The sequence below is a fragment of the Gorilla gorilla genome, chromosome 4, assembly GCF_029281585.2.
Source record: "Gorilla gorilla gorilla isolate KB3781 chromosome 4, NHGRI_mGorGor1-v2.1_pri, whole genome shotgun sequence".
Lineage (NCBI taxonomy): Eukaryota > Metazoa > Chordata > Mammalia > Primates > Hominidae > Gorilla > Gorilla gorilla.
Window position 1 is genome coordinate 51,632,906 of NC_073228.2, and position 25,523 is coordinate 51,658,428.

The window sequence follows — 25,523 nt, forward strand, 5'->3', positions numbered from 1 at the left end:
TGAATCTAACTCCCCAATAATCATTGTCTCCTCTTGAAACCCTGATGAAAGCTGAGACGACTCTATCTTTCCATGCTCTTCCCTCCTCATCCTCTGAGGGATTCCTTAATCATGTGTAACTGTCATCCTCTCCATCCTGTACACCTACGTGTAACAAAATCATGGGCCCTTAGGGCCATAGGAGGCTGACACAGGAAAGACAGAACAATCCCCTTGCAGTGGGGACGGGGTGCAGTGGAAGAGGTGGAGATCATGGCAAAGGGAATGGGGTGCCACAGAGCTTCCACTTACAGACATTTTGGATTCTTAGGATAGATTGGGAGATATGAAAGGAATAAGTCACAGAAGGAAGTCTGAAGAAGAGGTAACTTCCTGAAATTCAGAAGGAACTCCAGGAACTGAACTCAGACGTGGGCACAGGAGCTGGAAGATAATCTTTGTATAGAGTAAGGAGGGGTAAAAGAAAGACATGTATGCCTTCTCTTCAGTCTACTCCTCCACATGTATTCGAAACAGACAAAATAACACTTTTGCTTAAGGCTGGTCTTTTAGGCGGGCAAAGTGCAATTTCAGCAGATTTCTGCCCAAAATAAATTCTCTCTTCCTCACCAAGAACGGAAATTTCTATCACAAGGAACAATCCTTCATTTCATAATTAAAGGAAAAGCTCAAAATTCAAATGCCTAGGTTCCTGAATGACATAGAGCAAATAATACTGTTTCTATTAGTGTAAATGAATAATATCATGTCTTTTCCCTAGACAGAAAAAATGAGTTAAAGCACAAGAAAGCCAATGGCTTCAGATGAAGTGCAGAGAGATATTTCAACCTAGAGAAGAAAAGGAAAGCGGGTTTAGACACAAATGGCAAACTTTGCCAATTTCTTAATTTAGTGTAAAGGCAACTCTGTTCAGTTTAGGGTATTCATGGATATCTAGAATCAATGCTCAGACACTGAGCTTAGAAGGGAGGTTGATCAAGACGCATGTATGACAACTGTATAAAACCAGGGCCCATAATAGTCCGTAAGACTTCCTGGCACACACTGGGCATTCAATAAATATTTCTTGAAAGAAGTGTGGTATAATTAGGATTATGAGTTTTAGAGACTGCTGTGAGCTAGAGTGGGGACCAGGGAGAGAAGAGAAGGGAGAGAACAAGCATTCATTGAGAGTCTAGTATGTGCCAGACACTATTACCTGTTTCTCATTAATCCTCCAAATTATTTTGTAATTTGTACAGATGACAAAACTGAGATTCAGAGAAGATAAGTAACTTTATCCAAGCTGAGAAACAGTAGGCTAGAACTCAAAGACCTATTTAACTCTACAGCAGTACGCACTACTCAACTTAGACTCCTTGGAAAGGGCCCTGTAGCAAGCCTGGAAGGTCATGGAAAAATAGACGCAAACTGAGCAAGAGCATGAGAATGTTAAGACTATAGGGTCAGAAGGAAAGAAAGGATGTCTGCTAGAGGAATGCCTGCAGTGTTTCAAAAAGTAATCACTTATCATGGTTCAAAAGATGAAGTCATGAAATGATGGTCTTCTCTGTTTTTCCTGCTCACACACAGTTTTCTTGCATGTACCCAACACCCTGATGAGATAGCACTTGAGCGCATATGGCTCATCAATCACTAAAATAAGGTGAAGAGATTGTTAATCAAAAAAAAAACCTATACTTTAAAAAAATTCATTAAAGACGATGTAACTTTACACAGATAATGATAGATAGATAGATATAGATAGATAGATAGATAGATAGATAGATAGATAGATAGATGATAGATAGATAGATAGATAGATAGTAAATAGGCTCCATAATGGTCCCCATAATGCACCGACTTTGGGGCTATACTTTAACCTTAGATCTCTGCTACACCTCCACACAGTGGCTTGTTCCTCTGAGTTGTAGCAGCACAGCAGCACTGAAAGTGGCTCTGAGTCTGTTGAGGCTCGGGGGAAACTATGTCATTGTAGGGGGCTCTCAAGAGAGCAGAGGGCCGTGGTAGTGGGCCTTCTGATGGCTTTTATGGTGTTGAGGGTAGGTTGGGTCCTGGCACAGGGTGGAGTAGCATGAGTGCTGGACTAAATAGGGGCCTGTGAAATTCTGGTGGCTCTGATGGCGGTGGCCTTCTTTCAAGTAATGAGAGGAAAACCACACAGAATTTAAACAAATGCCAGGCCTACTACCTTGACAACTTACATTGCCTGGAAAATGCCAGTGCTGACCTTGCACTCAAAATAAAAAGATGGCATGAGAATTTGGGGGAGAAAAGTTGATGGTCAACCTCGAGACTATAGCAAATATTACAACACTATCAAGTACCTTAAAACTCAGTTGTCTTAAACGTAGAAAATACAACCCTTTCTCCTGGCAAACATATATTGTATCTGATTAATTAATGCATCTAATGTCGAGAAAAGTGTCTAATGTGCATAAAAATTAATATGAAATGGCTCAACATTCATTTGAAAGAGAAATATTTATCCTGTATTTCAGAAGCTCTAAAAAATATATTTAGCTGAAAAGTTCTGTAATAGTCCGAGAAAAATTTAAATTTACTGTTTATCTGATATATATTTATACAAATATAACTTTTTTGAGACAGGGTCTTGCTCTGTTGCCCTGGCTGGTGTGTGTGTAGTGGCACGATCATAGCAGCCTCACCCTCCCAGGCTTGAGCAATCCTCCCATGTCAGCCTCCCAAGTAGGGACTACAGACATGTGCCACCATTCCCAGCTAAATTTTTTTCTGTAGAGATGGGGTCTCACTATGTTGTTCAAGCTGATCTTGAACTCCTGGACTCAGGTGATCCTCCAGCCTCAGCTTCTCAAAGTGCTGGGACTACAAGCATGAGCCGCCATGACTAGCACAAATATGACTGACAAACTTATAATTGTTGAAATCCATGAAGTATATAATCTGGGCCTAACGGCACCCAACATATTTTGTTAAATTATATGGTTCCTTTTCCTCCCTTGAAGGTAACAAATGTTACTTTGGAAAATGCCAACATTCCGCATTAGATCCACAATGCCAGGCTCACTGTGGATGACTTCAAGCTCAAGTAAGTCAGAAACCATGTAAAGAACTGAAAAAAAAAAAAAAAAAAAAAAAAAAAAACCTCCCTAATTCACCACTTTAAACAGTTACTACAAAATTTACAATATCATTATTTCATATTATTAAACATCTCAACATAAAACAATCTCTTTTATGCTTAAATTACAATAGTGGTCATAGGTTAGCAATGTGAAAATTCCCAGGCTAGCGATTTGAAATCTCATGTATGGTGTATGACTCTCCAATCCGTAGGTCAGAGACTTGGTTTTTATAGAACTGCAGGAGGTCCCCCATACTGTACTTTAATTTTTTTTTAACTAGGGAGACACAGTCCTTGTAAAACAAAGGTGCATTGCCCTGTACATGAAAAGGAGCTTGCTTCCTTTCCCAGTCAAAAGAGCAGAGGGGAGATTTTCACTCTTTCATGGCTTTAATAATGTTATTCCTACCATTTACTAAACACTGATGCTGTGCGAAGCACTTTTGCACATTAACTCAATTCTCATAATATTCCCATTTTAGCCAGGCACAGTGGCTCACGCCTGTAATCCCAGCACTTTGGGAAGCTGAGGCAGGTGGATCACTTGAGGTCAGGAGTTTGACACCAGCCTAGCCAACATGAAACACTGTCTCTACTAAAAATACAAAAATGAGTCAGGCATGGTGATGCACACTTGTAATCCCAGCTACTTGGGAGTCTGAGGTGGGAGAATCGCTTGAACCTGGGAGGCGGAGATTACAGTGAACCAAGATCACGCCACTGTACTCCAGCCTGGGTGACAGAGCAAGACTAGGTCTCAAAAAAAAAAACAAAACCACACACACAAAAAAAACCAATATTCCCATTTTAATGATGAGAAAACTAAGGTTCAGAGAAGTAATTTGCCCAAGGTGACAGCTGAACATGGCAGAGGTGCAATTTGAACCCATGTCTTCACATCCCAGTGCTGTGCTCTTTAAGCTCCACTATGTGGGATGTTTTATTACCACTGGAGGAGGAGACCTCCATCTAAACTGTATTGATTCTTCTAATTGGGCTCTGTTCAGATGCCAGAGTAAAGTTGTCCTTTATCACTGTGTTGAGGCTGATAGCAAGGGCCTGCAAAGTGTCTTAGATGAGTTGACTTTGAACAAGACTAACCTAGAGTTGCAAATGGAAAGCCAGATGGAGAAGCTGAATTACCTCAGAAACAATCATGAAGAGGCGGGAACTACACAAAATGAATTTAAAGTTTCAGTATGTCAATACTTGTCAAGATATGGTGGTGGTGGCTATCATTATAAGAGACAGTCTTTTCATAAAACACAGGTAAAGTAACATAGACTGTAAGGCAAAACTTAACTCTCAGGATGACAATGAAAATCAAATAAAGTACTTATATTAAAAGTTTGTAAAAATTAAAAATATTATTCCTTTATATTGATCCTAAATATTTTTATAATAAGGTTGCCAGATAAAATACAGAACTCTCAGTTTAAATTATAATTTCAGGTAAACAATGAATAATATAACAGATATGTCCCAAATATTGCATGGAATATAGTTATACCAAAAAAAGTATTCAATGTTTATTTGAAATTCAAATTTAATTGGCATTCTGTATTTTGTTTGCTAAATCTAGTAACACTATTTTGTTGTCTCCTAGAAATTTTGAAACCTTAAAAAAGATTTCTAAACTCTACATTTTCAGTTTTAAATTTTTAATTTCTTTAAATAATCATATTCCAGATGCAAAATCAAGTAACCTGTGGCATTTTATTTTATTTTGGATCAGGAGATGAAGGCTGACAATGATAAGGTACCTTATGTTGAGGTAAACGTAGAAAACAAACGGCCCCAGGTGTGGACCTGACTGTCCTGCTGAACCAGACTAGAGAGTAATATGAGGCTTTACCATAACAAAGCCACAGAAAGGCTAAGGCCTGGTTTAATGTAAGGTAAGCCTATCACCGCCAAAACAAAACAAAACAAAAAAATACCCAATATTAAGCAGAAGTCATGAAAACTAGTATAAGTATTTATATTTTTATTCCACTCTAACACCTCAGAGTAAAGAACTGATGGGCAGGCATCGGCTTCTGCTGACAAGTGCCAACCGGCATGAGATTGCTGAGCTGAGGTGGACTCTCCAGACACTGGAACTGGAACTCCAGGCCCAGTGGCCTCTGGTAAGAATGCTGCAACGTGAGACCCTTGAGAGAGACTGACTTGTTGAAGATGAAGAGAAAACCAAGAGCCTCCAGTCCAGTTGTTGAAGAGCAACCACCAGCCAACACCAAGGAGACAGGAAGAAGAAGTCCTTCTCTCAACCGATGTCCGCAAGCACAAAGAAGAGTCCCAAGATAGCGAAGAAAGGAAAATAACTCAAGGGAGAGCCAGGAAGAAAAATGCTCCACAAAAATCCATGGCTTTAAGAATACTTGAGGAAGGGAGCAGACCAACACCCTCTGGCCACAGTGACCAGCTGAATGAGGAACTCTAACAGAATGAGCTGCAGTTGGAGCAACAGAGGGGACATAGCTGGAACAACAGAGTGAGGGGACACAGCCGGAGCAACAGAGTGGGAGGATGCCAACCATTTCAACTCTCTCCCTGAGCAGCAAGTAATTTCAGGGCAAGCCCAGAGACTAGGATCCATCTGAGAAGTCTTCAGAGGTCTGACCCAGAGAACTCAACAACAGGATACTTCCCATGGTGATGAAAATAAAATGAATCTGTTGTAAAAGGAAAAAACAAAAAAAATTATGTGTTGCTTTGAAATCCAATGGTATATTCACATGTGACATGTCTGGTCACAGATGTCTCAAAACATTTTGTGTCTCCACAGTATAATTAGTTTGCCCTGTAAAATTTAAAAGCAATTCTTTAATTTTAAACTATAGAGGAACAGTAAATTAGGATAAGAGAGAAAGACACAATACCAGGAGTAAATATACTTACATGGTTTCTTCACAATTACAAATTAAGTTCTATGTGGTACTAGTTTATGCCATTCTGCACTATTCTTCTACACTGTAATTTTTGATGAATCATCTTTTTACTTTTATTTTCCATTCCTTTCCTCTTTTAAATTTTTAAAAAATTTTATGGATACACAGTAGTTATACATATATATGGGGTACATGTGATATTTTGATACAAGCATACAATGTGTAATGATCAAATCAGGATAATGGGGATATTCATCATCTCAAACACTTATTTCTTTGTGTTGGGAACATTCTAATTTCACTCTAGTTATTTAAAATATATAGTGAATTTCTGTCAACTATAGTCACTCTATTGTGCTACTGAACACTAGATCTTATTCCTTCTAATTGTAAGTTTGTACCCATCAACCAACCCTCTTTATCCCCTACTTTCTCTCCCCCACCTCCCTACTATCCTCCTAGCCTCTCTGGTAACCATTATACTACTCTTTATCTCAATGAGATCAACTTTTTTAGCTCCCACAGATGAGTGAGAACATGTAATACTTGTCTTCTTTTTAATCTAGTTTGACAGAAACTGAAAGTAACTACTGTTACAATATGTTACCCCAATATAGCTTGTGGGGTCTTCATCCTTGGAGAGTTTTGAGATGGAAGGAAGGAAGCAGGGGAGGGAGGGAAGCAGGAAATTCTAACTAGACCAAATTTAGCATTTATATTCCAGATGCCAAGAAAAAAAAATGCAACATCTTATAGCTCTGCAAATATGCACTCATTTATATCTAAGCATTAGACTAGAAAATTCTAACTAGCTCTACATTTCAACCAAAATTATCAATATGGAAAATATTTGGAGAGACACCAAAAAGTTTAATAGCTTTTGAATGTATATAAGTTGGAAACTTTCAAAGCAACAGAACCCCTCCATGTCATAGTTTACTACTAAATTAATTCACATACACACCTTGTGTTCACCGTTGTATTCCTCACGACTTAAGTTAAAAACCTGATGAAAAGTGGTTAATCTCCATAATGGGTGTTAGCTCCATCTGAAAAAGCCAGCATTATAAAAGGATTAATGCTTCAATTATGCATGGTGGCTAAGTGCTGTGATTTGTTATTTTAATGACTGGCCTGCCAAAGAGTTAGGAACCTCCATAAACCCATGCCAGACGGACCCTCAAGAAGTTAGTGCAGAGTCTCGCCTGGGAACAGACAAGGCCTACAAGTCTGATCTCTTCCAGGGCAGGACATCTTGCCTCATTAGTTCTTTTTCTTTTCAAATTAGTCTATTTTTTTCATCTCAGAAGTATGATAAGGAAGGCTTGTCTAGTCTGAAAAAGAAACTAAAATCCCTTATGTTCTTGTTAATTTTCCAAGTCACATAACTGAAAAATACAATTTTAGCTCATTTCAAAAGAGTTTTAGGAGTTACTCAGTTTAAGCCAGCAACAGTGTGTTTAAAAAAAGAAAAAAGTTAATCATTGTGTTTTTAAAAAGCTCGGAAGATAGGTCTGTGTTCAAATCCCACCAAAGTCCCTTTATTGAATCGTTTTGGGCATGCTAAATTTTAACTAATTTCTTTTCTTTTTTGAGGGGTTTGTGGGAAACAGGGTCTCACTCTGTCACCCAGGCTGGAGTGCAGTGGTGCAATCACAGCTCACTGCAGCCTTGACCTTTTGGGCTCAGGTGATCCTCTCACCTCACCCTCTTGAGTAGCTGGGCCCACAGGCATGTGCCATCACACCAGGCTCTGTGTGTGTGTGTGTGTGTGTGTGTGTGTGTGTGTGTGTGTGTGTGTGTGCGTGCGCGCGCGCGCGCATGTGTTTTGTAGAGACGGGGTTTTGCCATGTTGCCCAGGCTGGTCTCAAACTCCTGGGCTCATGCGATCCTCCTGCCTTGGCCTCCCAAAGTGATGGAGCTACAGGCGTGAGCCACTGCACCTGGCCAACTAATTTTAGATAAAATAAAATTTCTGGCCAAGGGTGGTGGCTCACGTCTGTAATCCCAGCACTTTGGAAGGCTGAGGCGGGTGGATCACCTCAGGTCAGGAGTTCGAGACCAGCCTGACCAACATGAAGAAACCTCGTCTCTACTAAAAATACAAAATTATTAGGCATGGTGGCGCATGCCTGTGATCCCAGCTACTCGGGAGGCTGAGGCAGGAGAATCGCTTGAACCTGGGAGGCTGAGGTTGTGGTGAGCCAAGACTGCGTCTCTGCACTCCAGCCTGGGCAACAAGAACAAAACTCCGTCTCAAAATAAATAAAATAAAATAAAATAAAATTTCCCTCATAAAAGTTGCCAACAGGATTTGATGAGACAAAAATGCAAGTAAAATTTAGAACAGGTCTTGGAACATAAAAAAGTCTCATCAAGCTCTATAAACTCTATCTTAGGACCGACTTTGCAAATGTTATTTGCATATTTGTTTAATGGGTTTAATACAAGAAATCAAAAGTTCTTTGGACATTATCAGTCGTCAGCCTTGTGAAAGAAGCCACAGAATGGTTATGGTACATTTTCTCTGTTACTATTGTGTGTTACATTTAAATAATTATTTTCTCTGCTACTATTGTGTGTTACATTTAAATAATTATTTAAATCTATTCCTCTACCATTCTTACAACCCCCTTACCAAAAAAAAAAGTGATTCAAAGACAGAGGGTCCATTTATTATGAAATTGACTAGTTGTCTGAGTCCATAAGGTCAAGTATTTTTTAAAAACCTTTAAAATTAGGAAACTAATTTGATTCCTTAAGACTTTTTCCTTTAAATTTAAGCATGTTACATATACTGACTTAAAATCACTAGAGTGGGGGATTACTGCTTTCACTGTAAACCTTAACCTCTGTATGTATCATTTCTAATCCAAAACTTTCTCTACTCTATTTAGATCTGTCCAGACTCTCTAAGTAAAAATTATGAAGTTATACCCAATTATAATGTTATTTTCTCTCATATCCAGCCATCCTTGAAATGACCAATTGGACAAGCAACCACAACTGGACCTAAAGGAATTTTCTTAGATTTATGAGGGGGAGAAAACAGCCACTGAATTTTGGACAATGTTCAGTTTCAATATTTTAAAATGGGTCTGTAGAGAATTGTTTGGTACTTTCGGCTTCACTATTTTTTATGAAAACTAAAAGGGATATTATGTTTCTATTTTATGTTACATGTTAATTAATTATCCTACTAATGCAGCTAACTCATAGTGAGCAATTGTCTTTTACGGAATGAAATTAATTTACCTGAAAAGAAATCCCATGACATACTAATGAAATTTAAAAGCTAAGTTATATTATATTTAATCCTTAAATTACAACATACTCATAGGCTACCTAGCCAGAAACCCAACTAGAATTGTCAATTCTCCTAATATAAAAAACATTCAAAATTTTTAACTTTTTATGGGTCCATGGTAACTGTATTATTCAGAAGGAAAAAGAGATATTTCAATACAGGCAACAATGCATAATAATCACACCCAGGTAAACGTGGTACCCATTACCTCAAGCATTTATCATTTCTTTGTGTTACAAATATTCCAATAATATTCTTTTAATTTAAAATGTACAATAAATTATTGTGACTATAATCACCCTGTTGTGCTATCAAATACTAGATTATATTTGTTCTATCTAATTATATTTTTGTACCCATTAACCATCCCCACTTCCCAGCCCCCTCACCCCACATTACCCTTCCCAGCCTCTGGTAACCATTTTTCTACTCTCTATCTCTATGAGTTCAATTGTTCTCATTTTTAGCTCCCACAAATGAGTGAGAACATGAGAAGTTTATCTTTCTATGCCTGGTTTATCTCACGTAACATAATGTCCTCCAGGTCCAGTCAAGTTGTTACAATAACAGGATCTCATTCTTTTTTATGGCTGAATAGCACTCCATTGAGCATATGTACCACGTTTTCTTTACCAACCTGTCCGCTGATGGACACTTAGGTTGTTTCCACATCTTGGCTATTGTGAACAGCATTGCAAAAAAAAATGAGGGTGCAGATATCTCACTGATATACTGATTTCCATGATTTTGGGTATATATCTAGCAGTGGGACTGCTGGGTCATACAGTAGTTCTATTATTAGCTTTTTGAGGAACCTCCATACTGTTCTCCATAGCGGCAGTACTAATTTACATCCCCAAGGACAGTGAACGAGGGGGTTCCCTTTTCTCCACATCCTCACTAGCATTCATTATTGCCTCTCTTTTGGATAAAAGCCATTTTAAGTGGGGTGAGTTGTACAACAAATTACTGTGACTGTAATAATTTACATTATTCATTCAACTGCAGTGAGAATCACATTCTCATTGCACAGTTTTGAGTCATTTCTCTGATGATCAATGATGTTGAGCCCCTTTTTACATACCTGTTTGCCATTATATGTTTTCTTATTTATTTTTTTTTTTGAGGTCACTCTGTTGCCCAGGCTGGAGTGCAGTGGCAGGAACATGGCTCACCTCAGCCTCCCAAGTAGCTGGGACTACAGACACATGCCATCACACCCAGCTAATTATTTTTTGTAGAGATGGGGTCTCCCTACGTTACCCAGGCTGGTCTTGAATTCCTAGGCTCAAGTAGTCCTCCCATCCCAGTCTCCCTAAGTGCTGGGATTAGAGGTGTGAGCCACCATGCCTAGCCTGTATGTCTTTTGAGATTTGTATGTCTATTCAGATCTTTTGCCCATTTTTTTATCAGATTATTAGATTTTCTTTCCTATTGAGTTGTTTGAGCTCCTTATATATTCTGGTTATTAACCCTCTGTCAGATGGATAGTTTGCAAATATCTTCTCTCATTCCGTGGGCTGCCTCTTTACTTTGTTGATTGTTTCCTTTGCTGTGCAGAAGCTTTTTAATTTGATGTGATGTATGAAAAAAATTCAAATTTTAGAATAAAACTACAGATACATTTTAGCAGGTTACTAGTATCAAGATAATCTCAACAGATCCAAGACAAAAAAAAAAAGTGACCTTTAATGAAGAGGAAAAAGTGAGGGCCAAAATGTTTTCTTAATATATATAGTGTATTTCCATTCTAAGGAATATACCTTTATATACTTTAAGGTATTTTAAAATTCCTATGCAGAATCTTGGTTTTCTTATCATTCTTACACATTCTTACATCAAAAAGTATCATAATTTCCTTTAAAGCAAAATTAAATTAGTTGTCTTCAACCAGCCTTCATTTAAATTTTTAACTTGCACTATTGCCAAAACATACAGGCCAAGAGTTTGGAGAAAAAAATAAAGGCAAAGAAAGTGGGGAAAGGCACTGAGGCAATACGAAAACATTCAGAGAACAATGAGTACTGGGTGCAGCAAGAGCAGAGGCACCCTCCCTTCTCTAAAGGAACTTAAATGTCGTATTGCATTGGAAACACGAATAAAGAGGCCAGAATATTATAACAAATTATAAAACACCAAGTTGTTCAACATAGGAAATGAGAAGAAAGAGACAGCCGTGAACTACAGACTAACAGTGAGAAGTCTCATGAAGGAGATGGCATTTAAGTCAGAGTCTGGAGTTGAGGTAGAATAACTTGAATAAACAGCAAAGTAGAAGATGGGCATTCTAAGCCAAGAGCAACAAACACAGGCCTTAAAATGGAACAAAGCATAGTATCTTAGCCAAGAGTAGAAAGGCCTGCTTAAAGGATTAAGTAATTAAAGGATTCTTAAAGGAGATGCTAACACACATTTTTTCACTGAATCATGGATTATTATCCATATTTTAATATTTAATATTACTATCCATATTTTATAGGGTAGTAAACTGAGACACACAAAGCTGAGTATCTTGCCCAGGGCCACATAATTACTTTATGAAGAGAATGTAGCACTCCTTCCACTCCCCACCCTGACTCACCGCAGGGAGCATGAGGTTGGACAGACAGAGTCGGGCAAGGTTATGGAGAAGACTTAATCCGTCCACAAGAGGTCTGAGTATGTTGATGAAGTGATGACAGTACTGTTTCAAGAACATCAACCCTGCCGCAGCGAACAGATCTTAATTGACAGTGCTGAGTCAAGAAAACCACTTCAGAAGCTGGTGAAGTAATCTTTGAGAAAAGTGGTGAAAGCTCAGATTAGGGCAGTTACAGTGGGGCTACACAGAAAGAAACGAATACATTAGCTATGACAAAGAGAAGGTGACAAAATTAGTGCCTTGGTGGATGTAGGAGATAAAGAAATGAAGTTTAAAGTGAAAGGAAGTGTCACTCAAAGAAAAACAGATGGCATGGTTTATCACAAAAGTTATCAAGCTGAACACCTTTTCCCCACCCTACTTTCCTCTCCAGCCATTTTCTCCTCCCTCACGAGCCATTTTCTAACTTCTCACCCTATCCTTTCATTCATTCCTATTTTGAAGGCATCCTGTGGGTTGGAAAGTGGGTTAACCTATGAGAAACAGAGATCACAAAACAGTAATAGCAACAAAAATATATTCATTAAGTGCTTATTCTATGCATGCAAATCATTGTTCTAAACGCTTTATATTTATCAACTCATTTGACTCCTGCTACAACTCCATAGAGTATGAAAAATTATAATCCCTACTTTAGAGAGGAGGACATTGAGATGAAACCTCACAGTAAATGGGGGAGCCTGGATTGTAACCCCGGCAGTCTGACCCCAGAGCCCACCCACTTACCCTGCTACACTACCCTCAAAACTCAAAAGCCTTCAAGCAGTTTCCATATTTTTGTGGCTTCCATCACAGTACTGTCCCAGAAGTTTCAGAAAAATTGATATAGGAGTGTTTGTAGATTTTAAATCCCTGAATTTTAGAAGTTTACCAATGACAAGACATGAACTTTATCAATTGATATCTTAGTTGTCCAACAATTAGCTGTCTGAGAAGAGGGTACCAAATCTATCAAATAATGATACAATTTTCCACTTTGTTTTGACTCTGTGGGTAGTAATCACAAAAGTATATTAAGCAATTTGCACAGTCACAGAACAGTAAAAAGAAAATGCCTGACTCTTAAACTTTGTGATAAACAACAGAAAATTCTAAATATTTAGATCAACCTTGCCATCTTGAGATATAACCTGCATTACCAGATTTGTCCTTCTGCAACTACCTAAACTATGTATTATATCTCAATTATATGTATTATATCTCAATCAGAAAAAGAAACTTGAAAATAGAATTTTCAGCTAGAAACTTCAAAAGAGGATTTTACCTGAAGCAAAATAAGGAAGAAATAAAAAGGATCCAAATCCCAACAGTGAGACAAGTCAAACTGATAACAAACTTGAATCCACAACATGCTTCTAGAGCTCCGGCCAAATTAACCCCATGAGAATAGCACCTATACCCGTCTTAACCACGACTCAAAGTTCAGAAGCAATTAAAGAAGAAATTGATAAACTGGACAACATGAAAATAAAATACCATAAGCAAAGTCATCAATTCCAATATTGGGTATGCATCATGAATTGCCCCACCACTACTCAATTAAAATTGTCCTCTGGAAGGATGCCAATGGTTCCAAATTACTTTCCTCGATCCATCTTTTCATTGACCTCTCGGATGATCACCTCACCCACGTTCTCTTCTCCCTTGGCTTCACTGATCCTCTTTCCCCCTTTCCCTGGTCCTAGATGTCCTTCTTTTCAGGATTATTCTCTAGCTCTACTTCTTCTTCCCAGCCCCTAAAGTGACTCCAAAAGTTCAGAATTAGACCTTCTGTACATTTCTCTCCAAATTCCTTCCCTTAGGGATCCTAACTACCCCCAAAGTCTGCTATTCTGAATCTCTCTCCTTAACAGCAGTCCCATAACTGCTTAAAGACATGTTTACATGACTATCCTGGTATTACCTCAAATTCACGTCTTAAACCAAAACTCATCCTCAATCCCGAACTTTACTTCAATATTCTTTCATTGTGCACTCACACCACACATACACACACACACACACACATTCACTAGACTGTTAGACAACCTCTCTGTAATTCCTTGGAACCCTGAACATTGCTCAAATGTAGCCCAGATTACCCTATATTATAATCTCTGATTCGTGGGTATGTTTGTTTGCCTCTCCAAGTAGATTGTAAACTCCTTGAAGGGTAGGAGCTGTATCTTGGTCACCTATGCATTCCCCAGGCCATATTGCAGGTGCTCAATAAAACCTGCTGAAGGTATGAATAAATTAATATATACGGATGATCTACTCCAGCCAAACTGGTCACTCAGTGTCTCCACCTGCTTGGCATTTTCACAGTCCTGACTTCCCAGAAGTCTTCTCTCTGCTGTTGCACACATGAAAAGTCCTACTCATCCTAACAAGACTCAGCTTAAATTTCAACTGCACCATGAAACTTTGTCAGCTGGCCCCATTCCAACATGACCCCTTGCTCACTAGTCTTAAGAATGCCAGTCTGCTGTCATGAAAACTAGCACCTTTGTAACTGTATCTCTTGATTCAAAACCAGGCTGTGTGTCATCACATAGACACTACTGATATATAAATAAATACATACATAATCTGGCAAATTTCTAAAACTTTTTAAGGTTTAGGTTTTTTAGCTATTAAACGAGATAATAATACCTTAGAGAACCTAGGGCGGGATTAAAGAAAAGTAAACCATCTAGATCATAGCAGATATTCAGGAATTGTTAACTCCTTCCCCCTACACATCCAAGCCCCATCATCATTTTCCATTTACATAGCATACAGTGCTTAAGCTGATGGTATATGTCATGTCTCCTCAATTAGACTGTAACTACTGGCAAGATCCATAAGGACAGGAGCTGTATCTCATTCATTTTTCTATATTTTAAATACCTACCAATGCACTTTACATAGAGACACAATAAAAATTGAGCACAATGAAAATACAGTTACAGTGGATTATAGCAATCAAGTGTAAATGGTGCCAAGACTAGAATCATAAATGTTCATCCAATTTAGCTGTAGAATTATTATGTGGCATCTCTTAATTTTACTCATGCCAAAGGCTGATTTCAACAAATGACAGCGTGAATAAAGACAAATCAATTTCTACAGTATACAAGTTAATAAGTAATCTTTGGTAATAACAGTAAAGGTAGCTTAAATTAAATGTTATAGTATTAGAAGGCCCTCCATACCTGTATTTGCTCTCATGTACTTTTATGCAAAGATTCCCTTTCATATATTCTTTGGTTTAATATGATTGTAACAGAGCTCTCTTCATACCACTTGTTAATTAACTGAAAGGAGATTGGGATTTTTATATTTTCCACTGGGGGGAGAAATTATAGGCTAATACTAAAACAAAATTGGTAATACTAAGATCCAAAACTTGTGCTAATTACAGGTAAAATCAATCAAAATATCTTTTTAATTAAAATGTTTCTTTCCAAAAAGGTTTCATTAATATCAAGGTTTCAACATGTTCTCTGAAGTTATTGGAGTTTTTTCTTTTCCTATCCTGATTTATCATAGCCTTCTTTAACTGTAGGTTATCTTCATCAAGAATCAATTCCCATGGTTGGATTTCAGTTTTTCTTTTAACTACTGCCCCATTTGCATGTGCTAACAAGTTGGAAGAGTTGCAATTTGCTGGGTAGTAACCTCCACTTTAACAATCAACATTTGATTAATGCTCCCAACCACACTCCCCTTCCCTACAGAAACTATTTCTGTAGTTTTCATAAACCAAAATGTGCAGCAATAAACTTAATTTGAAAAAACAATTACTAAAGGTAGAGTGTGTGCCAAATCATTACCCTTTGAATATTTTCATGATTCTAAGTTCTTTTTGTTTTGCTCTTTTTCCCCATTTGGAGAAGTTTACGGTGAGAATTAGAGTCATTCATCTCCATTAGACCAAATCCACTGGAGCAGACAATATATATACACATTGGTAAAGTGGAAAAGAACCAAGGAGTTAAAAGAGCAAGCTTCTAATTGCAGTTCAACCACCTGTTACATATCTTCAGGAAAAAATCACAACCTCTCAACTTCAACTTCCTCTTCTATAAATTAGAAATAACAATAACCACACCTGTAACCCCAGCACTTTGGGAGGCCAAGGCAGGCAGATCAAGAGGTCAGGAGATTGAGACCATCCTGGCTAACATGATGAAACCCTGTCTCTACCAAAAAGACAAAAAATTAGCCAGGCATGGTGGCACACACCTGTAGTCCCAGCTACTCGGGAGGCTGAGGCAGGAGAATGGCGTGAACCCGGGAGGTGGAGCTTGCAGTGAGCCGAGATAGTGCCACTGCACTCCAGCCTGGGCGACAGAGCAAGCCTCCATCTAAAAAAAAAAAAAAAAAAGAAAGAAAGAAAGAAAAGAAATAATGATAACCACCATTCCTATCTCAACAGCTTGTTCTAGAAATTTTTAAATCACAGTATCACAAACAGCACTACATAATTGTAAAACATGTATGAATATATACATCCAAACAACAGCAATGTCATAGCCTATGGGTAGATATCTTATACAATGTACCAAAATCCCAATTGACTTCACTAGACAAACTGTTATACCAAATTCTGTACACAGTATATCCAAGAAAATGTGTTGTTTTTATTGAGAAACTGAACCTAGCTTGGGAACACATGTGCACAGTCTAGTTCATAATATTTGGTGCAAGTATCATTCTCTAATACAGATTTACATTTTTGCAAGCAAATTTTTACTTGCAATCATAACATATCCAAATTTTCCCTTTTTACTCAATCAGAACTTAGTGTAAAGTACTACAAGTTAGTTCTTCGGATTTCATGCTAAGAAAATAATGCAGATTTTCTGCATTATTATGGTCTTCACAGAAACCTTAACTATGATGAATTTAAAAGTGCAAAATAATCCAGGATAACTTTATGATTTCACATTTTTTAATGTTAAAAATAATGCCATCATTAATTAGAAAATTCTAAAATCATTACTTCCACTTTCTTAGGCAAAATATCAATATACTCTCATTTGCCAAATAAATTAAAAGATCTCCTACAAACACAATCTCCTAAATTGTGGTTTTATGGCTTTAATGTTTTATGTGTGGCAACTATTGATGCTAGTTAAATTTTTAGAAACTTTTTCTTTTTGATTCCCTACACTTGTCTACAAGAACCTTATTGTAGCATGATCCTGCCAGACTTTATGCTATTTGTTGCTCCAATTAAAACTGTTTAAAACATGAATTTGAAAAATCGTATTTTAACTATAATTTTGTAGCTGAAACTTTTTTTTCTAAACTTTGCAAACATTCTATGCAACCTGAATTAGTGCTGAGAAAAATGGATCTTAACGGTTGCTCAATGTTCTTCAACAGGTGAAAAGCATAATAAAACATGCTCATCTGAACTCCACCCATTTTCAGTTTCAACATAGCAAACCTCCTGTTTATTCTTAGGGCAAATTCAAAATTGTACATATTGGGATTGGTTATTACTGAAGATAATTTATGCAATCATAAGCCAAAGATGCTAAGTTGGCAAAAAGAAAACCATGTAAGTAAGCAAACTCTTAACACATGTGGACACACCCTCTCAGCATATAAAGGCTTGTCACTGTCCTTGGTAGCAGGCACTCCCTGGGCTAAACAGCATCACCATGTCTGTTCGATACAGCTCAAGCAAGCACTACTCTTCCTCCCGCAGTGGAGGAGGAGGAGGAGGAGGAGGAGGAGGAGGGTCATCCCTAAGAATTTCGAGCAGCAAAGGCTCCCTTGGTGGAGGATTTAGCTCAGGGGGGTTCAGTGGTGGCTCTTTTAGCCGTGGGAGCTCTGGTGGGGGCTGCTTTGGGGGCTCATCAGGTGGCTATGGAGGATTAGGAGGTTTTGGTGGAGGTAGCTTTCGTGGAAGCTATGGAAGTAGCAGCTTTGGTGGGGGTTATGGAGGCAGCTTTGGAGGGGGCAGTTTCGGAGGTGGCAGCTTTGGTGGGGGCAGCTTTGGTGGAGGCAGCTTTGGAGGAGGCTTTGGTGGTGGATTTGGAGGAGATGGTGGCCTTCTCTCTGGAAATGAAAAAGTAACCATGCAGAATCTGAATGACCGCCTGGCTTCCTACTTGGACAAAGTTCGGGCTCTGGAAGAATCAAACTATGAGCTGGAAGGCAAAATCAAGGAGTGGTATGAAAAGCATGGCAACTCACATCAGGGGGAGCCTCGTGACTACAGCAAATACTACAAAACCATCGATGACCTTAAAAATCAGGTAAGAGGTATTTTTAAATCCAGCTTTAAGTATCTTGTCCATGTAATCCAGACAGATGAATCTTAAATTAAGCACAATGTGGCTGTTCACTATGTTTACCTATGTTACTTTCTTCCTTCAAAAATAACCCAGTCTCATCAAAGATAAACATCTGTGAAAGTATGGTCATGGCAATCTTCATCCAGCAAGTGTGCTACTTGTCTTAAGAGGATGGGAGATTGCTAAGCACTTTCGAGGTTTTAATGAGCATACAATGAGTCCACAGTTAAAATATGCTAGGCCATTTACAAATGTAGAAACTGAAAAAAAAATCATGATATGAATCAGAATAAAATGTTATTCAGACTGATAACAAGCCATATTCAGTACCAACATGGCAAGAAAAATAAATTTTCCAGTATGAAAATGGGACACTGCTTGCCTCTAAGGAATTTCTGAATTGTACCTATTGTGTACCAGTTCAGAGTGTATTTATTTATTAGTATTTATCATGAGTTAAACAAATGCAGGTGTGAGTCAGCCAAAGCATGGCTGAAATACATGGAAATCACATAGTCTAAAAGAGGAGGGCACACTTACAGGAATACATCTATATAATTCCAGTTAGTTTTCAGAAAGGAATAATTCGTGTACAGAAATACAAGACTGGAGAAATTCCAAGAGAACAAATAATTCAAAGTTAAGTATATGGGTAAGCCTGCAATATTTCATATTTAAAATAAAAAATTTTCCCAAGATTTTGTAAGAGAACAACATAAAAGTGCAGAGTGCATCTATGTCACTACAAAAGCCATATCTGCATCTGACCTCTTCTCAAATAACTGTGCCTCTCCCTCCAGATTCTCAACCTAACAACTGATAATGCCAACATCCTGCTTCAGATCGACAATGCCAGGCTGGCAGCTGATGACTTCAGGCTGAAGTAAGTTAAGTGATCGTTGTATAATACTATCACAACGAATACATCAGTGGTTTTTAACAATGACTTGGGATGCCCTCAATAACATTTACATTTTTCTGAATTCACCCAAAGTTAAATAGTATTGGAGTTATCTGAGAAATTTTCCATGTCAGTGTTACCTTTTTGGCAATATTAAAGGAAGAAAATGCATTTTAAAGTAACTGCTAAGCTTTTTTCCATTAAACCACTATTACTTCTAAGAGAACTGTACATGACAAATATTGCCATTACATGAGATCAACTATGTATTTGCTTTTTAAATAGTCTCTGCCCAGATACATCTCCCCTATATAAGTTATAACCAGTATTGATATCATGCTTGTTTCAGGTATGAGAATGAGGTAGCTCTGCGCCAGAGCGTGGAAGCTGACATCAACGGCCTGCGTAGGGTGCTGGATGAGCTGACCCTGACCAAGGCTGACCTGGAGATGCAGATTGAGAGCCTGACTGAAGAGCTGGCCTATCTGAAGAAGAACCACGAGGAGGTGACACAAAAGTTATACTTTTCCCAGCCAAAAGAGAGTTCATTATGGTCCTCGTGTAGCCATTAAATCTTTCTGTTCCTCAAACAGGAAATGAAAGACCTTCGAAATGTGTCCACTGGTGATGTGAATGTGGAAATGAATGCTGCCCCGGGTGTTGATCTGACTCAACTTCTGAATAACATGAGAAGCCAATATGAACAACTTGCTGAACAAAACCGCAAAGATGCTGAAGCCTGGTTCAATGAAAAGGTAAAGTAATCTTCCTTTATAGTGAAACTCATGGAGGTTTTATCATTTCAGAATTTCCTCACCCTTTTCCTTGTTTTTAATACTCTAGAGCAAGGAACTGACTACAGAAATTGATAATAACATTGAACAGATATCCAGCTATAAATCTGAGATTACTGAATTGAGACGTAATGTACAAGCTCTGGAGATAGAACTACAGTCCCAACTGGCCTTGGTATGTTAACTCTCATGAAATGACTTCAACTTTATCATACAAAGTTTCATGCTCACCTAAGAATATGCAATGCAACAAAAAAATGCAGAGTTGGAGGTAAAAAAGAGAAAACAAAGTGAAGCTCATGTTAATGGAGGAAAAGTACCACTGGTGTTGATCTAAAAGTGCTGAAACTGAAATGGTGCCATTAAACATAAAACAAATTCTGTTCATTTTCTTATTCTTCTATATAATGCCTTACTAAATAATCAAATAAGCGTCACTATACTCAACTGAACAAGGAAGTCACTAAGCCACAAAAAAATCCGTTTCAGAAACAATCCCTGGAAGCCTCCTTGGCAGAAACAGAAGGTCGCTACTGTGTGCAGCTCTCACAGATTCAGGCCCAAATATCCGCTCTGGAAGAACAGTTGCAACAGATTCGAGCTGAAACCGAGTGCCAGAATACTGAATACCAACAACTCCTGGATATTAAGATCCGACTGGAGAATGAAATTCAAACCTACCGCAGCCTGCTAGAAGGAGAGGGAAGGTAAATTTTAAAATGAAAAGTTATCCCAGTTTCTTTTATTCAATATTCCAGATAGCAAGGCTTATCTAAACCCCAAGAAGATGCCAGAGAATGCGAGGAAGGGAGGAGAGGGGGTAGAGTACAGAAAAAGGAGTACGCAACCGCAATCTCACTTTCTCATGAATTTGGCCCAAAATGATTCTTAAGAGTTCTGTGAACTTAACATTGTTTTCAAAGGATGGGTTTTAAAATATATACCTGGCAGGGTTTTAAAATATATTCCTGGCAGGGTTTTATTTTTTCAACACGTTTTGCTTATTTTCTAAATTAACGGCAACTGGAAAGCTACCCACCGTTTTCCAACGTTAGAGATAACCGAATGTGACCTCACCCCGTTTAGTTCCGGAGGCGGCGGACGCGGCGGCGGAAGTTTCGGCGGCGGCTACGGCGGCGGCCACGGCGGCAGTTCCGGCGGCGGCTACGGCGGCAGTTCCGGCGGCGGCTACGGAGGCGGAAGCTCCGGCGGCGGAAGCTCCGGCGGCGGCTACGGGGGCGGAAGCTCCGGCGGCGGCCACGGGGGCGGAAGCTCCGGCGGCGGCCACGGCGGCAGTTCCAGCGGCGGCTACGGGGGTGGCAGTTCCGGCGGCGGCGGCGGCAGCAGCTCCGGCGGCGGATACGGCGGCGGCAGCAGCAGCTCCGGCGGCGGATACGGCGGCGGCAGCTCCAGTGGAGGCCACAAGTCCTCCTCTTCCGGGTCCGTGGGCGAGTCTTCATCTAAGGGACCAAGGTCAGCAGAAACTAGCTGGGGTAATCAGAATTAGTTTTAACTTCCTGTGATGGTTTTTTTGCGCTTTAAGCTCTAGAGTTTTAAAAAATTAAAAATTTTAGAGACGGTTCCGTTTGCATTTGTTCACAAACTACTCTTAACACCAGCCGTGAAGAATGGCATGATCAAAATGTCATACCTTAAGCATTTTTTGGGGCTTAACAATGTAAAGTTGAAATTTCGTTCTTTTTACAATATTTGCTTGTTAATTACTAAGGATCCCTACAGACTGTTTAAATTTTTTTTTCCATCGTTCACACAGATACTAACAAAACCAGAGTAATCAAGACAATTATTGAAGAGGTGGCGCCCGACGGTAGAGTCCTTTCATCTATGGTTGAATCAGAAACCAAGAAACACTACTATTAAACTGCACCAAGAGGAAAGAGTCTCCCTTCACACAGACCATTATTTGCAGGTGCATGGAAAACAAAGTCTCCAAGAAAACACTTCTGTCTTGATGGTCTATGGAAATAGACCTTGAAAATAAGGTGTCTACAAGGTGTTTTGTGGTTTCTGTATTTCTTCTTTTCACTTTACCAGTAAGTGTTCTTTAATGGAAAGAAAAACAAGTTTCTGTTCTCATTTACTAATGAATTTCAATAAACTTTCTTACTGATGCAAACTATCCCAATTTGTCAGAATTTGTTTTTACTTAAGTACATAATACTCTTTAAAATTAAAGATTAGTAACCCATAGCAGTTGAAGGTTGATGTATCCAGAAATTCGGAAGACAGAACTATTGTCATGCCTTTTCTGAGTAAGTTTTTTAATCATGTATGTTCAGACCACCGTCAGTAAATTCACTGAGTAAAGTCTGTAAATCCCCAATATTACTCTTTAAGATACACAATATGTGGAAGGCTCCCAGCTCTCTGGCTTTAAATTATTTCAATCCTGGAAATTCTGGAATATCTCAAATAAAACCCCCAAAATAATAATAATTGGAAATTTTATATTTTCTAATTACCTGACTTCTCACCTTTGCCTTTTCTTACTTTCTTCCAGTTACTATATTACTTCTTCCCAATTGTTATATAGCTTGACATATCTTCTGACACCACCCAAGTAAAATCATATCACCCCCAACAAAATTATTTGATGTCCATCAGATGAACGTGAGAAACACTGTCAGGAAGTAGTGATGCCAGTGTAACCAAAAGGACACCAGTAGGTCTCTGCCTTCCCCAACTGTGCCCAGTGATCAGGACTAAAGACCTTATACTTTCATAGCCCAATCACATCCCTCAGCCAATAAGAACCCAGCCAACATTACTTAGTACTCTACTGGGGATCCTATGAAGGGAATAAGCTGGCGTGTCCCTTAGACTACCTTGTGTCCTCTGATGAGTTCTTGGATTACTCATGTCCACCAAGTAGCAGCTTTCCTCAGTATCCTTGATTTGAGCTCCAGATCTGAGCCCTGATCCCCATGCCATTTGTTGGCACTCCACTCTGTAGACACTACCCTCTGTACCCCAAATTGATGACAGGAGCCTTGTTTCAATGGGATGGATTTCCCTATAGTCAAGGCTTCATAACCTGCTTAGCACCAAATATTAGCACAGCCCAGAGGCTCTCCATTTTCGTTCATGTGCCTCTAAATGCCTAAATGTCTAAATGCTCACATGCCTCTGGATATTTGTACCAGCTAACCTTCTTGGGAGCCAGTCTTCTCAGATCCACTATTGAAGTCCCAACATGCCTCACTGCGTAGAGCCCTGAAACACTGTGAAGTCCTTATGTTGCTGTGTAAGGACTCTGAACTCCTACTGTGTAAATAGTGCTATAAGCCTGCTGTTCAGAAACACCATCTTTTAAAATATGTGTTATAAGGTTAACCAAATCCCCGGGACCTATTGTACTTATAATCTGAGGTTACCATTCACCTTATTCTGAAGAAATAGATTTTGTATGTTAAATACCACTGATACGAGGCAAATACACATATGTTACTATGAGATAGCAGTGCTTGCTGTTAAGTTTGTCCTTCTACCCATTCTGCCCTCCTCCCCCAAGCCACAATCTTAGCAGTCAGAGTCCTCTATGTGGTTGGATGGTGACCCAAACTTTCATTCCTGAAAAGTCTGCATACATCGTGGTCCTGTCTTACCATTTCAATCTTGCAATACCTCCTTAAACAATTATTTATATTCTCTCTGATAAAGTAAATACTTTATCCCAGATAAACAGCTGCTTTCTTGATTGGACTTGGATAACTATGGTTTGTTTTTGCCTTTTTTTTTTTTTTTTTTTTTTTTAATGAGACAAAGTCTCACTGTGTTGCCCGTGCTAGTCTTGAACTGGGCTCAAGCAATCCTCCCACCTCAGTCTCTGAGTAGCTGGGATTATAGGCACATGCCACAGTGCCCAACACTATGGTTTAATAAAGATAATCTGTCTAAATAAGCCACTTGTCTTTAATAAGGACATTGGTATTTATAGTAAAAAAAATTACAGAATTATTTTTAAAAATTATTAAATAGCACAGGGCACTATTTTTACCAAATAAATTTGCATGTACCTATTAATCAAAAAATTCTGTATGCATTCTTACAGATTCTAAAGTCATTACAGAATCCTGCTATTTAAGCAGGGTAGTGCCTAATTAGATGGGCAGAGCGAATTCGGCACCCATGTCGAAAAATATTACACAATAAAATCCTGTTTCCCCAAAGATGTTCTCTCATGATGCTAAAGGCCTAAAAGCTTTGCACCCTAATCTTGGTGCCCATGATGGCTTGATATTTTGCTTGGGAGTGAAGAAATAGCTTTGTTAGGGTCATCTTTGTCAGGGAAGTAACTCGATTAAGGTTAAATAGGATGCATCTAATATTTCTCATCTATATTGCATTTTGAGAATGGGAATTAGGGAAAGAGCTTATTCATGGTTTATGAGCATGCAACTGAAACACAGTGATCCCTGGACTTCCTATCCTGGCACTGGCATTTTCAAATTATGTACCTTTGGACAAGTTACTTCAACCCTTCTGAGTCTGTTTACTTACCTATACAATAAGGGATAGCTACCTTATATGAGGTAGTTGTGGTTAAACTAAGCTTGACAATGAAAATAATGATAATAATAGCCTTTAAATCACACCAGGCATTGTTCTGAGTAAATGATGGATGGATAGATAGGTAGGTAGGTGGGTAAATGTGTGGATGGATAGATAGATAGATAGATAGATAGGTAGATAGATAGATAGATACAGATAGGTAGGTAGACTCAGTACATATAACATGTATATGAACTCATTTAAGCTTAGCTACTACCCTACAGTTTATTTTCAACACAGAACCATAGTTATCCTTTTAAAATGTAAGTCTAATTATATTAGATCAAATTGTAAGTCTAATTATATTTGATCAAAATTCTTTGATGTCTCTCCATTTCTCTTTTGATGTTACCTTGGTTAATATTCTTTAACAAGATGGTCTTCCTTACCTCCTTCAAGCCTTTGCACAGTTGTCACTTTTTCTTTAAGACCTACTCTGATTTTCCGCTTAAAATTTTACCCGCCAATCTCCCAACTCCTCTATCTGCTCCACTTTTTTTAATTATTATTATACTTTAAGTTCTAGGGTACATGTGCAGAATGTGCAGGTTTGTTACGTAGTTATACGTGTGCCATGTTGGTTGGCTGCACCCATTAACTCGTCATTTACATTAGGTATTTCCCCTAATTCTATCCCTCCCCCAGCCCCCCACCCCACAACAGGTGTGTGATGTTCCCCACCCTGTGTCCATGTGTTCTCATTGTTCAACTCCCACCTATGAGTGAGAACATGTGGTATTTGGTTTTCTGTCCTCGTGATAGTTTGCTCAGAATGATGGTTTCCAGCTTCATCCATATCCCTGAAAAGGACATGAACTCATCCTTTTTTATGGCTGCATAGTATTCCCTGGTGTATACGTGCCACAGATTCTTAATCCAGTCTATCATTGCTGGACATTTGGGTTGGTTCCAAGACTTTGCTATTGTGAATAGTGCCACAATAAACATACGTGTGCATATGTCTTTATAGTAGCATCATTTATAATCCTTTGGATGTATACCCAGTAAAGGGATCGCTGGGTCAAATGGTATTTCT

The 25,523-nt window shown here is 38.7% G+C and overlaps 2 protein-coding genes across 3 annotated transcripts; one reads left to right on the top strand and one right to left on the bottom strand.

Annotated features, from left to right (window-relative positions):
- Positions 1–4,810: 4,810 nt before the first annotated feature.
- Positions 4,811–21,055, bottom strand: LOC101125557 (transmembrane protein 99 (putative)). The gene is given in 4 exon segments (XM_004041784.4): positions 4,811–5,355; positions 5,358–5,781; positions 6,962–7,046; positions 20,955–21,055. Coding segments are annotated over 2 exon segments (687 nt in total). The 5' UTR covers positions 5,647–5,781; positions 6,962–7,046; positions 20,955–21,055; the 3' UTR covers positions 4,811–4,957.
- Positions 17,582–22,055, top strand: KRT10 (keratin 10). Of its 2 annotated transcripts, none has more exons than XM_055388165.2 (8): positions 17,582–18,181; positions 19,021–19,103; positions 19,471–19,627; positions 19,715–19,876; positions 19,965–20,090; positions 20,405–20,622; positions 21,002–21,408; positions 21,690–22,055. In XM_055388165.2, exons 1-8 carry the CDS (start codon positions 17,582–17,584, stop codon positions 21,794–21,796), a joined length of 1,860 nt encoding a protein of 619 aa, XP_055244140.1. In that variant the 3' UTR covers positions 21,797–22,055. The 2 variants fall into 2 exon arrangements, with proteins under 2 accessions (XP_055244140.1, XP_030867365.2); XM_031011505.3 differs by having other exon boundaries at positions 21,002–21,388.
- Positions 22,056–25,523: the final 3,468 nt, after the last annotated feature.